The sequence below is a fragment of the Triticum aestivum genome, chromosome 5A (assembly GCF_018294505.1).
Source record: "Triticum aestivum cultivar Chinese Spring chromosome 5A, IWGSC CS RefSeq v2.1, whole genome shotgun sequence".
In the NCBI taxonomy this organism is placed as follows: domain Eukaryota; kingdom Viridiplantae; phylum Streptophyta; class Magnoliopsida; order Poales; family Poaceae; genus Triticum; species Triticum aestivum.
In genome coordinates this window covers 290,451,339-290,468,340 of record NC_057806.1, presented here as the reverse complement: position 1 = coordinate 290,468,340, position 17,002 = coordinate 290,451,339, and the positions used below count along the sequence as shown (strand labels likewise).

Below are 17,002 nucleotides of genomic sequence, written 5' to 3'. Positions count from 1 at the left end.
CCATGTCCACTCTATCGCCCCAAAGGTGCCCAGGTGCCGAAACAGCACCAAAAGATCCAAAGTGAAGCCTTGCCCTAGGCGTCGACGTGGTAGCGGGTGTCGTGCACTCCGTAGACGTGGAATGTGAGGCAACATCCTCATACCTCTCTCTCGGAAGCCGAAACGGTGTCAAGTCCGCATCAATACCACGCTGAAGCCCCTCCATAGGCGTCGAAGTGGACAAAGTCTTGCCCGTTGGGGCCGCAGATACCTGACCTGACCCTCCGGGGGTAGATGAATGATTAGCAGACTGGTCATGGTCCATGAGATCATCCTGCCTGCCGTCCCCACCATCAGGACCACCGTCCGTACCCATGCCCATGTTTGCATTTTGGATCAATGGAGCTCCCTCAATCTCAATCCGCAGATCATAAATCAAGCCCTCATAGACCCATCCTAGGAAACACGGCACCGCATCCACATCCAGAACTCCCACACGCATTCGTGCAATGCCATGCTTGCGAGTGAAAGGCATATCCACCTACAAGGTCTTTCCGATAAGAGTACCAACACTCCAAGTCTCTAGGAAATCGTTGAGTGGCTCCGGTGGAAGCCCAAAGAACCTGACCCAAAGCTGAGTAAGCGGAGTTCCCACCGGATCGTTTCGCTTCCACTCATCGAATTCAAGAATACAAGAACTGCCCGGTACCTTACACATGCCAAACTCATTAATCTTATCAAGATCATACTTGTTGGGTAGTCAACCTTAAATGTCTTCTCATCAATCCGAACGAGCGCCCACTGAAAAGACGAGGAAACCAGTCTCTTAAGCTGCAAAATAATTTGGTCCTCAGACAAAGTGCCCTTAGTCACACGAATCACACCAGTTCTGGCATTCTCAAGCCTAGGTCTGCAAGACCTCATCATGGGTGCCTCAAAGAACATAATTTTTTCATCGCACACTCCATAAAAGTTCACCACCGGCTTAGGATCTGAAAGAAGAGGGCATTCGGCCTCATGTTTCGGTCTCAAGCAAATATCACACAGCTCCGTTGTACATCCAACCGCATAGTGACCGGGCTCTCCACAGCGAAAACAGTAAATCTTCTCCCTCTTACGCTGACCTTTGCTCACCTTGTCCGCTCCGCCTTTGTCCGCACCATCCTCCTCCGGCATCGATGTTGCCGGAACAACCACATTAGCAAGGTCTCGAACCATCGCGACCGCTTCTGCGGGTAGTCGTTAAGCCACCGCCGCGTCTGACGAGTTCGAGGCCCCGGCCGGTATTTCTTCCACCGATTGCTTGGTAGTATCCAGGGCTGGGTCTCGCCGTGGTGGTGGGTCGCGCCGCAGGACACGGCCGCCGGCCCGACCAAACCTACCCATGCCACCTCGTCCTCCTATGAAGGCGAAGCCTCCCCGGCGCGGGACAAATTGTTGAGGACCCGCCAGCCCTTGCACAAAGCCCCCAGATGGAGCACGGAAACCACGGCCGCCGGCATCGCCACGACCGCCGCCGGACCAAGCACCGCTGCCATCACCATTGAACTGACACGAGTGTCCACCATAACCACCACCGCTGGCCCCTCCACGACCATCACCGGTCGTTGAGCTACCACCATAGCCATCAGAGTGACGCGCTGGACCTCCATATTCGCCTCCGCCATGGGCCACACCACCTGCACCTCGGGCCACGCGCCCGAAGCCAGCTCCGACGCCGTGTCCCGCAAGGCCACTTCGCCCGGCGTTCGCGCCTCCGCGCCCACCAAAGTTCACCGCCCCACAAGTGTCGCCGTGCCCACCATTAGCCGCCACAGCCGACCGGCTCGCTCCCGATCCGAGCGATGACTGCGCCCATTAGACGTAACTGCCTGCACCGGTGGAGGATCCGTCCCTCTCCCCGCCATGAGCATAGCGTCAAAGGAGACCCTGTCGATCGGCACCGCGTTTGCTCGCACACGTCGCGCTTGACCTACCCCGCGAGAACGAAAGCCAGGTCGCGCCCACGTCGGCCGAACCCTAGTAATGTCCATGCTGGGTTGGGCCACCACCAATTGCTCCCGCAGCCCATCCTGACCCGCCTGAGCCGCATGCTCAGAAAAAATCGTTGGCTGGGCCGCATGCCCTGAGCCCACATGATCCTCTCCCGAAACCGGCCCTTGTTGGCCCAATAAGCATTTCAAACGCTCTCTATGAGCCTCCTGGATCGAGATCTGCTTCCCCTCCTCCTCCGGCGACAACGCCGGCCGCCGCTCCTTCCGCCGCCGTCGTTGAACCTGCAACCAAACTCCCGAATTTAGAAAATCACCCAGCGTTAACACCCGCAACCTTACCTTGGGAATCGGTCCCTGCCAGGGCCGAGCCGTAGTGCGCCGATGCACAAGCCGCCAGATCACTTTCTTGCGATCCTTCGGGTCGACGCCGTCTCTCGCCAGATCGGCCATCGGGACCAACGTCTCGACCACCAACTTGAGATCATCTTCTTCGTACCCCTGGTTCAAGAGCTCACAGATCAAAGTAGAACGCGAACCCAACGCTTCCGGCGAGCTCGGCGCATCCGCCATGACCGGTGCCTTCGAGGGTTTATCCTCATCCTCGGTCTTCCCCCTCATCGCCCTCGTTAGCTAACGCCCAAAACCGTCCCCCCACTCGCCGATCGAACGGCTTGTGGATCGCCACCAGCATCCCTGGCAGAATCGCCTAGGCCCCCCTCATCGCCCCCACGGTGGACTTAAGGTTAGTTTGGTTTGCATCCACAAGTCCATGCCTGGGTTAAATAGGTGCCTGGACTAGGCCTGGGAAGACAATGGTTTTCTACCTGGCCAGGCAAGCATGTGGTAAGGTCGTTTGGTTCGTGCCTGGCCTGGCCGTGATTCAAAGTGGAACCGTACATATGCTAGTTACTGCATCAGTACATATTAGTAAGCCAGGCATCTATTTTAGAGTCCAGGCATCGGCCAGGCATCCGAATTCAGACGCCTGGACCAGGCTAAGTACGTGCATGCAGTTTTTGACCAGGCTAACCACATGTATATCCCTCCAGGCCAGGCTAGTGCAGGCATGACCAGGCTACCAACCAAACGACTCTCAGGCAGCTCCCAGGGAGGACTCAGGCCAGGCACAAAATGGTCAGGACGCCAACCAAACTGGCCATTAGAATTTAGCTTGGGGACAAATTGGTAATGTGGATTTGTCCTTTAGTTCCGATGGCACCTGCCCGCCCGCCTCCGCTAACCGGCCGCTGCACGCTCCTTGAGCAAATGATTCAACTTTTTTTCTCATGAGCAACCGTCGTCCCACGACACAGTTTGTTGACATGAATTGGTGTTTCTCTCGTTGCAGCCACACATGGATTTGTTTTTGAAACAATTTTTTTTTAAAACAAACACACACACATGGAAACACACACACATGGATTTGTGCCGGTGTCTTAAAAACGAAAGGTTCCCGGTTAGCAGTATCAAATCTTGATATATGATCAAGTAACGAGGCAGTACTACATATGACAAACAGTAACAGGAACAATCTTTGTCTCTAAATCATATACTGTGTATATACATATTTATATATTTATATATATTATATATAAAACACTATTTTTGGTCATGGAGTACGTTCTGGCATCAGGTGCTGTTTGGTCATCATTTTTTACAGGCCGGGTTGGACGCGAGACTGGTGATCCAAGTCTGGTCAGCCACCACCGGCTCGTCATCGTCGTTCCGGTGCCACGTCCACAGGGCGTGCGTCACGTTCACCACCTGCAGCCTGCCATGCCCGAAGCTGGCCTCCCGGAACACCGACGTCTTGGGCTGCGGGTCGATGTACTTCTCCGCCAGCCCTTCCCGGTTGCCGCCGTCTCCGATGGTCACGTACACCGCCCCGCACTGGTCCTCCTTGTCGCCGTAGACGCGCGCGAACCTCTCGTAGGCGTGCACGTGCCCGGCGAACACCGCGTCCACGCGGGCGCCGTAGAGCAGCGCCTCCATGGCGTCGCGCATGCCGTCGCCCTCCCCCTGGTGCGCCTTGTTGCTGTTGTACCACGGCGCGTGCACCAGCGCCACCACGAACGCCGTCTTCCCGCGGTCGACCCCGGCGAGGTCGGCCTGCAGCCACCTGTGCTGCGCCGTGCCGGCGTCGTAGTCGGTGTAGGAGCCCAGCATGATGACGTGCACGGCGCCGCCGGCCGCGTCGAAGGAGTAGTAGAGGTTGGACCCCGACGGCGAGGCGCCGGCGTCGTACGGCATGCGCCACCGCGCGTTGTAGGCCTTGAAGGGGTGGCGCTCGATGAGGGGGATCTTCTCCACCTCGTGGTTGCCCTCGGTCACCATCCAGGGCCGCGCGCTCGCCAGGGGCTCCACCAGGCGTCCGTACGAGTCCCAGCGCGGCTGGTCCAGGTCGGCGTACGACAGGTCGCCGGGCAGGAGCAGCATGTCGTAGTCGGCGGCGGCGATGTGCTGCAGCGTGGAGTTGGTCCACTCCGTCTGGCCCAGGTCGCCTGCATGGATGCGCGTCCGCATTCCATTGTATGAGACTTTGAAAACTGAAACGGAAAAACTGAGACTCTAACGGCAAGATGCATGCAGGGACATTACCGGCAATGACGAAGGTGAAGGGGAGGACTGACGGGGGCGTTCGGAAGGAGAACTCCCGCGACGTGTCGGAGCTGCAGCGGTAGTAGTAGGTGGTGCTGGGTTTCAGTGGGCCGACGACGGCGTCGTGGATGTTCCCCGAGTGGTACAAGAGGTAGGAGTAAACGGCGGTGGTTCCGGTGGCGGAGAAGGGGTACTGGCCTGAAGCCGTGCCGTAGTCCACCGTCGCCGGTGCGTCGTCGTCGGTGATCCATGTCACCCTCATCTTGTCAGGGCCCACAGCCGACACATGCACCTGAAAGTTGTACCACATAATGATTCAAATCCACTAGTAGTAATAACTTTTTGGGGCATTTAACGGTGAATATTGGCTTAGCGCCAAGCAAAGCATTTCGCAAGAGCTTTCAACCACATCAAGTGTGATGTTAAACGAGTCTTAATACACACTATCTATCGTTCATGAGATGAAGCTTGATGTCAGATTTTGTCAGTCTTCTAATGCACATTAGGAAACTTTCCAACAGTTAGGAAAGAGAAGGCGGGCAAAATTAGACTGAAAAGTATCCTAATTTGCATAAACGGATACACTGAATGCAAGTGTGAACATTCAAAGGCGGTGGTTTATGGTTTCTAGCGTGAACTGTCCATACCAACAATTCAGTGCTCTGATGCGGTATAGTTTCACACAGGCCGGCCAAAGTTTGGCAGATAATGAAACACTCGTATCCAGTTTTGGTTTGGTTGCTTTCCTCAAGGAAGGAAAAGGCAAGGCATGGGCGGTGGCTCAAGATTGCCATCATTAAATTGCAGCACTATACTAGTAGTAGTAGGTTCTATACAAATTTGCAGCGCTCCTGCTTTCCTCCATGGACCATATTAAGGTACTGCCAAGAAATGTGCTAGTGGGACTCACCAAACTATGGCGCCTAGGCCAAACCACATGCCGACATCAACATGGTCAGGAACGACAACCAAAATCAAGATCACGAGGAACTCCAAAGCAGAGCAGCAGAGGGGATGGTTGTTGCTGCGGGGGTTAGGATTTTGGTTGGAGTGATGGACTTGTCACTCATGTACAAAACACTTTTCTTCCACTAACACTCAATCCAACAGAAAAATGAAACAAGGGAATGGTCTCCACGGGGACGAACAACTGACATGGCATTTCAGGATTTCAGATTGCAAAATGGCCTGATCACGCAGGCCGGTCGGTGTCTCAGGATCTAAAGGTGACGGAAGAAACCCCGCCGAGAAAGAAGCGACATCGCCATCTATCTACGGGGAGTATTGATCTGAGCAGACGCGCGGTACGTACCTGCTGCGGCGTCTGGCCGCCGGCGTCGGCGTCCCGGCGCAATGAGAGCGTCGCCCTGGGCCTCGGGCGCACGTACGGCGACGTCACGGCGAGGCACGCCGGGGGCAGCGACGACAGCGCGAGGACGAGAAGAGCCAACGCCACCGTGCCCCTCATCTTCCCCATTGTCCTGATCTTGGACTGACAGGAGGCGAGGGAGTGAGAGGCGATGGATGGCTTGATGGGGGCGCGGGGCGGTATGTATAGTAGGAGGCTGGCAGGTTGCGCGCAGGCGACGGACGCGATATACTACTAGTCTTGTTTTCTAGAGCGCACAATACTGGCGGGCTGCCGCTGCCGTGGATGGATTTTGGATGTGTTTTCAGGTGGGAATCTGACTCGTGGATCCGGTATTGCGTCAACCTCGGGTGACTTGTGTCCTGGACTAGACTAGCGTTTTTGGTGCGATAGCGGGGAAGCGCGGCTGTGGTGTAGGGTGGGGTGCCAACTGCGAGGCCGTGTTACCCTCTGTTCTTCCCTTGGCGGTTTACGCGGATTGGGGGATGGGACTTGGTTTGGGTCCGCCGTTGCCCGTGACGTGATGGGAATGGCTCTTCCCAAATCCATTTCCTTTCTTTTTTGGCTGGCTGGAGTGGAGATCGGTTAGCTGCAATATTGTGACCAGACGGCACGGAACTCTACATCAAAAACGAAATGTAGATGTCAGCATAGTTTTTTTCTTCATCCGAGCTACCGTCCCTCAATGAGATACTAGAAACGAGTGAACGCTTTCGTTTGCGCTGGGAGGCCCTTCCATGTTTGTCGACGCGCGCTGCACGTCTGTGTCTGCCCCCTAATCAACTGGCCTCCACGTGTCATTTACCCTCGCTCTCCTCATCATCTTCCTTGGCAAAGAAAAGTGAAAATTCTGTGAATGAGCTCCTTCCTCTAGAGGAAGATCTTTTCACATTTGAAGGGAAAAAAGAGCAAATCAAAGCAGAACACAAGACGAACTCTCAAATAAACAATATCCAATCACACACATGCTAAATCCACATATACATATAGGGATACAAAGGTCCAAATCCAACACAAGATGATAACAAAAGGTAACTAGTTTATCCCAATCCTTGACGGTTGAGGTCTTGAATCCACTAGGGGATCTTCTCTCAAGAGGGGTCTTGAATCCACTAGGAGGATCTTCCCTCAAGTGGGGTCTTGAATACACTAGGGGATCTTCCCCAATGAAGATCTTAGACTCTAATGAGGTGTATCTATCTCTCCCTCTCTCAAGAGAAGATGCGGCAAGGAGCAAAACCTCAACTAGAAAAAAGCTAACACTTTGCTAACCCTAGCTAGAAGGAGGTGTGATGCGGAGCATCCTACAGACATCACCATGTCAAGAGTCCATTTGGCAAGTGACACATGCGACAGCTACTCCATATACACAAATGTGAATCATCTCATTTACACGTGTTCACTTGACCCCATCGAGGATGGTATACTACTTGACACTCCTCTCATATGCATTCATAGATATCATCGGAGCACCACAGATGACAAGGAGGAGTGCAAGCGCAAGTGTACGCCTACACCGCCCGTGAGGGAAGCTTGAAAGCGACGACGAAAGAAGACGGTGCAAAATTTACACTACCGGACTGTCCGGTCGCCCAACCGGATTGTTCGATCCATCCAGAGAGCAGTTTTGGTCTGTGCAGAAATTGCACTACCGGACAGTCCGGTCTCCCAAGTGGACAGTCTAGTAGTACAATTTCTGGACGCCCAAAAGTTTCTGCTTCCACCGGACTATCCGGTAGTGCATCTGTGGGCCGAATTTGGGCAAGGCCCATGTAACTTTATCTTTCGTGCTCACTTACCCCTTCCTTTCCTTGGACCTATATATATCCCTCCTTCTCCTCCATTTTAGGGAAGCTAAGAATAGATCTAGACATTAGAGCTTAGCTCATGTATCTCCCTTTGTGGGATTCCTTCTGCCAAATTAAGAAAAAATATGTACCAGTCACATGGCATAATTTAGATAGAATTGTTTCGTAATTCATGGCTATTTAAAAAAATGTCGTGTGGCAATATTAGGATTTTTGTTCTACATAACATCAAAACATTTGGAAATCAGCAATGATCACATGACAAATTCATATACAAAAATATAGTTCACATGGAAAATTTAGAGAATGTATAGCTAACATCAAAAATTGGTAATGGTTCAAAAAAAAGTATGAAAACCTTAAACACATAGTAACATGACAAATATGTAGAAATATCTAGGATAGCAAAGCAGAATTAGAAATTAAGGGGTAGCATGGCAACCGTTTTAGCAAGATTTGTTCTATAATTAGAAAATTATTCAGTTAAATTATGGTAACTACATATATTTACAAGGAAAGATGGATGAAACTCATGGTTTTACCCCTAGGTTGGAATGAAAAGTTGTGTGCCCTAGTTAATTGTATGTTTTAATAATGTCAACTTGTGTTTTTGTAGGTTTTGTATGTGGGTCATACAGAAGTAAAAAGGTCGCCATGATTTCTAGAGAACAAAATTTTGAAGTTGCCACTAGAACATTACAAAATTTCTAAAATTTACCATGATTTAAAAAGACGAATTCATAAAATATTCCATGTGACGGTGCAAAAACCGTTAGTGTCCTCGGCGATGAGGACATCAATACCATTGTTACACCCACAACCCCTACTACCACATATACTGGACCAATTACTAGAGCTCGCGCACGTCAATTAAATTATCAGGTACTTTCGTTTCTTGGTAATGATTCTAATGTTCATGAGAATATGATGCTGCCTAAATTGGATACATTTGTTTTGCTTACAAATGAAGGGACTGGCATGGATAAGAGGGCTGAACACTGGAGCAAGACCAAACATGGAGAGGATGGCATGCACAAGGGGAACAAGAACGGAGTTACAAGTGATGATTTCAGGACTTTGAAGCCACCATAATGAGTGCATGAAGCCTTGGACGAAATATACAAGATGTCACTTCATAAATTTTGTCCAGAGGCTATTCTAGGTGCTGCATCACCTTATTATTGGGCCCGACCCATGTAATTTCGAAATACATAAGTATAGGCTGTTTTTAGAGTCCGTATGTGTGGCGAAACAAGAGATAGGGTTGGTTTCGGACCCCTCCCCCAAGGGCCACGAAATCCCCCCCCCCTCTTCCTCCATATATACAGCCCTTAGGGCACCGTTTAGACTTTGGGATTTGTTTAGATTAACAGTTTGTCATAGCTGCTTACTTCACGTACTTCGTTTGTGTTCAACGACCAGACCAAGACGTCACAGAATCCCACCTTCATTAATAAAGCTTTCCTCTTATATTCGCAATATCCAGATTGCAATCTCAATTTCTTGCTTGTTCTTCGTTTGCTCGCAGGAAATAGACACTCGTGGTCAGATTGATCATGCTCCGCGTGGTCAATAACCCCTCGGAAGTTGGTTTAGCGATTGCTAAGGCGCAACGTCTCGCACATTCGTAGTCGGATCGTCAAGGTCAACTCCGATAGAAAACGACATCCACCATCTCATCGAAACATCGGGACACCTTTGTCTCTATCAAGTGGTATCATATTTTCAGGTTGCTCGATGAGATTTTACAGTTTTTCGTAGTTTAGATCGAGTCTGTTCTTCATACCTATAGTCCACGAAAAAGCCAAAAAAAATTAATTAGGGTTAGTTCATCCTATCCGAACCAATCTGAGCCTTTGCATAATCTTTTTAGAGTTTTTGCTTTGTTGAATTTGCGGTTGCATTGTCGTGTCGAGTTGCTGGTCTTAGCGTCTAGTCCTTTAGAGTTTCGAGTTCTGTTCACAGTTTATCATGCCGCCGCACCACCTTCATCGCTGCCATATACCACCACCCCACCGTATACATCGCTGCTGCCATATTCCACCACCCCACCATATACATCGCCACTGCCATGTACCACCACCCCACCATATACATCGCCGCTACCATATAGAACCACCAATCCGAGTCCACATATACCACCGCCATATATCACCATCGTGCCAATTCGAGTCCACCTCTACCACAGATTCGCCACCAGTCCGTGCTCCAACGTCCATCATATACCATCATCACCAGTCCGAGTTCCACCAGATTCATCTCCGCCACCAGTCCGAGCCCAGTATTTGTTCCTTTATTTTCGAGTTCCAGATCATGAGATGCTACGAGTCGTGACCAAGTCGGACTCCCCAACTTTTGGGTCACCCGTAGAAGAAAAATAATTCCAGTTTAAAAAAAGCCTACTGCTACATATACTGGACCAATTACTAGAGCTCGCGCATGCCAATGAAATTATCAGGTACTTTCGTTCCTTGGTAATGATTCTAATGTTCATGAGAATATGATGCTGCCTAAATTGGATACATTTGTTTTGCTTACAAATGAAGGGCCTGACATAGATAAGAGGGCTGAACACTGGAGCAAGACCAAGCATGGAGAGGATGGCATGCGCAAGGGGAACAAGAACAGAGTTACAAGTGATAATTTCAGGACTTTGAAGCCACCATAATGAGTGCATGAAGCCTTGGACAAAATATCCAAGATGCCACTTCATAAATTTCGTCCAGAGGCTATTCTAGGTGTTGCGTCACCTTATTATTGGGCCAGGCCCATGTAATTTCGAAATACATAAGTATAGGCCGTTTTGAGAGTCCGTATGTGTGGGGAAACAAGAGATAGGGTTGGTTTCGGACCCCTCCCCCAAGGGACATGAAATCCCCCCCTCTTCCTCCATATATACATCCCTTAGGGCACCGTTTAGACTTTGGGTTTTGTTTAGATTAAAAGTTCGCCATAGCTGCAAATTCGCGTACTTCATTTGTGTTCAACGACCAGACCAAGACGTCACAGAACCCCACCTTCATTAATAAATCTTTCCTCTTATATTCACAATATCCATATTTGAATCTCAATTTATTGCTTGTTCTTCGTTTGCTTGCAGGAAACAAACCCTCATGGTCAGGTTGATCGTGCTCCGACGTGGTCAATAACCCCTCGGAAGTTGGTTTAGCAATTGTTAAGGCGCGACGTCTCGCACGTTCATAGTCGGATCGTCAAGGTCGACTCCCATAGAAAATGACATCCACCATCTCATCAAAACATCGGGACACCTTTGGCTCTATCACTCGATAGGGTGGAGAGCATATCCAGAAGTATCGGAGGAGATTGCACAGGGGGGTTTTACGCAGGTTCGGGCCCTCATGGTTGAGGTAACATGCTACTCCTACTTTGTTTTATATTAATGGGGGAATGCCTCGTGTTTGGGGGGTTACAAATTCAGGACAGTATAACTGCACCTAATCCCCACCCTCATAGCGATTTGTGTCTTTAGCCATCCGTTTTCGCGATATGGAAGTTCATGGCCGTCAGATTTCATGTCTGAGGCGACCTGTTCCGCAATCTGTTTAAACTGGCCCAACTATCATGTGGGTTGCTGTTTCAGGGGCCGAAGCAGAGGCCTCTGGTAAACTGGGCTTGTTCTGCCGTCCAAAAAAAATATCCCGACCCATTTGGAAAACTCCTGGTCGCTAACCCTCCCTAAAAACAAAAGGTCTTCCCCGACCTCTCCTCTCCTCTCATGACTTGGGCAAGCCGTAGGTGAACCGCCGTCGCTGCCTTGCATCGCCACCCCCCCTAAAGAGATGAGATCATGCCTCCAACCTCGTCTGAATCATGCGAGGGCGACAAACCACCTTCCTGGCTACCCGAATTAGCGCCATGGCAATGAGCATGTCCTTCCCCGACCTTGAACTCGAGTGGCGTCGCTGGTAGAACCGGCATCCCTAACAATCATCCGGATGGGCAGATGGCCGTTGCAATTCCACCAAGCAGGTAGTACTCCCCTCGTCTCATCTTCTCATGAGCTGATTTAACGCATGCAGTTTGTTAGCCTCTTATAGGATCGAAAGAAGGTCTAGAGGGGGGTGATTAGACTACTTGACCAAATAAAAATCTAGCCTTTTCCCAATTTTAAGTCTTGGCAGATTTTAGCAACTTAGTGAAGGAAATATGCCCTAGAGGCAATAATAAAGTTATTATTTATTTCCTTATATCATCATAAATGTTTATTATTCATGCTAGAATTGTATTAACCGGAAACATAATACATGTGTGAATACATAGACAAACAGAGTGTTACTAGTATGCCTCTACTAGACTAGCTCGTTAATCGAAGATGGTTATGTTTCCTAACCATGAACAAAAGAGTTGTTATTTGATTAACGGGATCACATCATTAGAAGAATGATGTGATTGACTTGACTCATTCCGTTAGCTTAGCACTCGATCGTTTAGTATGTTGCTATTGCTTTCTTCATGACTTATACATGTTCCTATGACTATGAGATTATGCAACTCCCGTTTACAGGAGGAACACTTTGTGTGCTACCAAACGTCACAACGTAACTGGGTGATTATAAAGGAGCTCTACAGGTGTCTCCAAAGGTGAATGTTGGGTTGGCATATTTCGAGATTAGGATTTGTCACTCCGATTGTTGGAGAGGTATCTCTGGGCCCTCTCGGTAATGCACATCACATAAGCCTTGCAAGCATTACAACTAATAAGTTAGTTGCAAGATGATGTATTATGAAACGAGTAAAGAGACTTGCCAATAACGAGATTGAACTAGGTATTAAGTTACCGACGATCAAATCTCGGGCAAGTAACATGCCGATGACAAAGGGAACAACATATGTTGTTATGCGGTCCGACCGATAAAGATCTTCGTAGAATATGTGGGAGCCAATATGAGCATCCAGGTTCCGCTATTGGTTATTGATCGGAGACGTGTCTCGGTCATGTCTACATTGTTCTCGAACCCGTAGGGTCCGCACGCTTAAGGTTTTGATGACAGTTATATTATGAGTTTATGCATTTTGATGTACTGAAGTTTGTTCGGAGTCCCGGATGTGATCACAGACATGACGAGGAGTCTCGAAATGGTTGAGACATAAAGATTGATATATTGGAAGCCTATATTTGGATATTGGAAGTGTTCCGAGTGAAATCAGGATTTTACCGGAGTACCGGGAGGTTACCGGAACCCCCCCGGGAGGTATATGGGCCTTAGTGGGCTTTCGTGGAAGAGAGGAGAGGTGGCCAGGGCTGGGCCGCGCGCCCCTCCCCCCCTAGTCCTAATAGGACAAGGAGAGGGGGGCGGCGCCCCCTCCTTCCTTCTCTCTCTCCTCTTTCCCCCTCCCGAATCCTATTCCAACTAGGAAAGGGGGGGGGAATCCTACTCCCGATGGGAGTAGGACTCCTCCTGGCGCGCCCTCCTCCTAGCCGGCCGCACCTCCCCCTACTCCTTTATATACGGGGGCAGGGGGCACCCCTAGAGACACAAGTTGATCCACGTGATCATATTCTTAGCCATGTGCGGTGCCCCCTTCCACCATAATCCTCGATAATATTGTAGCGGTGCTTAGGCGAAGCCCTGCGACGGTAGTACATCAAGATCGTCACCACGCTGTCATGCTGACGAAACTCTTCCCCGACACTTTGCTGGATCGGAGTCCGGGGATCGTCATCGAGCTGAACGTGTGCTAAAACTCGGAGGTGCCGTAGTTTCGGTGCTTGATCGGTCGGGCCGTGAAGACGTACGACTACATCAACCGCGTTGTGCTAACGCTTCCGCTGTCGATCTACAAGGGTATGTAGATCACAATCTCCCCTCTCGTTGCTATGCATCACCATGATCTTGCGTGTGCGTAGGATTTTTTTTTGAAATTACTACGTTTCCCAACGGTGGCATCCGAGCCTAGGTTTTATGTGTTGATGTTATATGCACGAGTAGAACACAAGTGAGCTATGGGCGATATAAGTCATACTGCTTACCAGCATGTCATACTTTGGTTCGGCGGTATTGTTGGACGAAGCGGCCCGGACCGACATTACGCGTACGCTTACGCGAGACCGGTTCTCCCGACGTGCTTTGCACAAAGGTGGCTAGCGGGTGACAGTTTCTCCAACTTTAGTTGAACCGAGTGTGGCTACGCCCGGTCCTTGCGAAGGTTAAAACAACACCAACTTGACAAACTATCGTTGTGGTTTTGATGCGTAGGTAAGATTGGTTCTTGCTTAAGCCCGTAGCAGCCACGTAAAACTTGCAACAACAAAGTAGAGGACATCTAACTTGTTTTTGCAGGGCATGTTGTGATGTGATATGGTCAAGACATGATGCTAAATTTTATTGTATGAGATGATCATGTTTTGTAACCGAGTTATCGGCAACTGGCAGGAGCCATATGGTTGTCGCTTTATTGTATGCAAGGCAATCGCGCTGTAATGCTTTACTTTATCACTAAGCGGTAGCGATAGTCGTGGAAGCATAAAATTGGCGAGACAACAACGATGCTATGATGGAGATCAAGGTGTCGTGCTGGTGACGATGGTGATCACGACGGTGCTTCGAAGATGGAGATCACAAGCACAAGATGATGATGGCCATATCATATCACTTATATTGATTGCATGTGATGTTTATCTTTTATGCATCTTATCTTGCTTTGATTGACGGTAGCATTATAAGATGATCTCTCACTAATTATCAAGAAGTGTTCTTCCTGAGTATGCACCGTTGCGAAAGTTCTTCGTGCTGAGACACCACGTGATGATCGGGTGTGATAGGCTCTACGTTCAAATACAACGGGTGCAAAACAGTTGCACACGCGGAATACTCAGGTTATACTTGATGAGCCAAGCATATACAGATATGGCCTCGGAACACGGAGACCGAAAGGTCGAGCGTGAATCATATAGTAGATATGATCAACATAGTGATGTTCACCAATGAAACTACTCCATCTCACATGATGATCAGACATGGTTTAGTTGATTTGGATCACGTAATCACTTAGAGGATTAGAGGGATGTCTATCTAAGTGGGAGTTCTTAAGTAATATGATTAATTGAACTTTAAATTTATCATGAACTTAGTCCTGGTAGTATTTTGCAAATTATGTTGTAGATCAATAGCCCGTGTTGTTGCTTCCCTGTGTTTATTTTGATATGTTCCTAGAGAAAATTGTGTTGAAAGATGTTAGTAGCAATGATGCGGTTTGGATCAGTGATCTGAGGTTTATCCTCATTGCTGCACAGAAGAATTATGTCCTTGATGCACCGCTAGGTGACAGACCTATTGCAGGAGCAGATCCAGACATTGTGAACGTTTGGCTAGCTCAATATGATGACTACTTGATAGTTTAGTGCACCATGCTTAATGGCTTAGAATCGGGACTTCAAAGACGTTTTGAACGTCATGGACCATATGAGATGTTCCAGGAGTTGAAGTTAATATTTCAAGCAAATACCCGAATTGAGAGATATGAAGTCTCCAACAAGTTCTATAGCTAAAAGATGGAGGAGAATCGCTCAACTAGTGAGCATGTGCTCAGATTGTCTGGGTACTACAATCGCTTGAATCAAGTGGGAGTTAATCTTCCAGATAAGATAGTGATTGACAGAATTATCTAGTCACCATCACCAAGTTAGTAGAACTTCGTGATGAACTATAATATGCAAGGGATAACGGAAATGATTCCCAAGCTCTTCGTAATGCTGAAATTGACGAAGGTAGAAATCGAGAAAAACATCAAGTGTTGATGGTAGACAAGACCACTAGTTTCAAGAAAAGGGCAGAGGGAAGAAGGGGAACTTCAAGAAGAATAGAAAGCAAGTTGCTGCTGAAGTGAAGAAGCCCAAGTCTGGTCCTAAGCCTGAGACTAAGTGCTTCTACTGCAAAGGGACTGGTCACTGGAAGCGGAACTACCCCAAGTGATTGGCGGATAAGAAGGATGGCAAAGTGAACATAAGTATATTTGATATACATGTTATTGATGTGTACTTTACTAGTGTTTATAGCAACCCCTCAGTATTTGATACTAGTTCAGTTGCTAAGATTAGTAACTCGAAACGGGAGTTGCAGAATAAACAGAGACTAGTTAAGGGTGAAGTGACGATGTGTGTTGGAAGTGGTTCCAAGATTGATATGATCATCATCGCACACTCCCTATAATTTCGGGATTAGTGTTGAACCTAAATAAGTGTTATTTGGTGTTTGCGTTGAGCATGAATATGATTTGATCATGTTTATACGGTTATTCATTTAAGTAAGAGAATAAATTGTTGTTCTGTTTACATGAATAAAACCTTATATGGTTACACACCCAATGAAAATAGTTCATTGGATCTTGATCGTAGTGATACACATAATCATAATATTTAAACCAAAAGATGCAAAATTAATAATGATAGTGCAACTTATTGGTGTCACTTCTGTTTAGGTCATATTGGTGTAAAGCGCATAAAGAAACTCCATGCTGATGGGCTTTTGGAATCACTTGATTATGAATCAATTGATGCTTGCGAACCATGCCTCATGGGCAAGATGACTAAGACTCTGTTCTTCGGAACAATGGAGAGAGCAACAGATTTGTTGGAATTCATACATACTGATGTATGTGGTCCGATGAATATTGAGGCTCGCGACAGGTATCATTATTTTCTGATCTTCACAGATGATTTGAGCAGATATGAGTATATCTACTTGATGAAACATAAGTCTGAAACATTTGAAAAGTTCAAATAATTCCAGGGTGAAGTGGAAAATCATCGTGACAAGAAAAAAAAGTTTCTACGATCTGATCGCGGAGACAAATATTTGAGTTACGAGTTTGGTCTTCAATTAAAACATTGTGGAATAGTTTCACAAACTCATGCCACCTGGAACACCACATCATAATGGTGTGTCCGATCGTCATAACCGTACTTTATTGGATATAGTGCAATCTATGATGTCTCTTACCAATCTACCACTATCGCTTTGGGGTTATGCATTAGAGACAGCTGCATTCACGTTAAAAAGGGCACCATCTAAATCCGTTGAGACGACACAATCTGAATTATGGTTTGGCAAGAAACCAAAGTTGTCGTTTCTTAAAGTTTTGGGTTGTGATGCTTATGTGAAGAAGTTTCATCCTGATAAGCTCAAACCCAAATCGGAGAAATATGTCTTCATAGGATACCCAAAGAAGACTGTTGGGTACACCTTCTATCACAGATCCGAAGGCAAGACATTCGTTGCTAAGAATGGATCCTT

General features: G+C 48.1%; 1 protein-coding gene across 1 annotated transcript; it reads right to left on the bottom strand.

The window, feature by feature from the left end:
* Positions 1-3,506: 3,506 nt before the first annotated feature.
* On the bottom strand, positions 3,507-6,278 carry LOC123106816 (probable purple acid phosphatase 20). Its single transcript, XM_044528859.1, has 3 exons — positions 5,884-6,278; positions 4,572-4,863; positions 3,507-4,474 (listed from the first exon to the last, which is right to left on the bottom strand). Exons 1-3 carry the CDS (start codon positions 6,046-6,048, stop codon positions 3,621-3,623), a joined length of 1,311 nt encoding a protein of 436 aa, XP_044384794.1. The 5' UTR covers positions 6,049-6,278; the 3' UTR covers positions 3,507-3,620.
* Between the last annotated feature and the right edge of the window lie 10,724 nt (positions 6,279-17,002).

Bases quoted from the DNA above. Each gene is read 5' to 3' on its own strand.
- LOC123106816 (XM_044528859.1), bottom strand. From the start codon at position 6,048: ATGGGGAAGATGAGGGGCACGGTGGCGTTGGCTCTTCTCGTCCTCGCG. The intron at 4,864-5,883 runs GTACGTACCGCG...TACAACTTTCAG, and splicing joins GCGGCCAGACGCCGCAGCAG to GTGCATGTGTCGGCTGTGGG. The intron at 4,475-4,571 runs GTAATGTCCCTG...GCATCCATGCAG, and splicing joins CTTCACCTTCGTCATTGCCG to GCGACCTGGGCCAGACGGAG.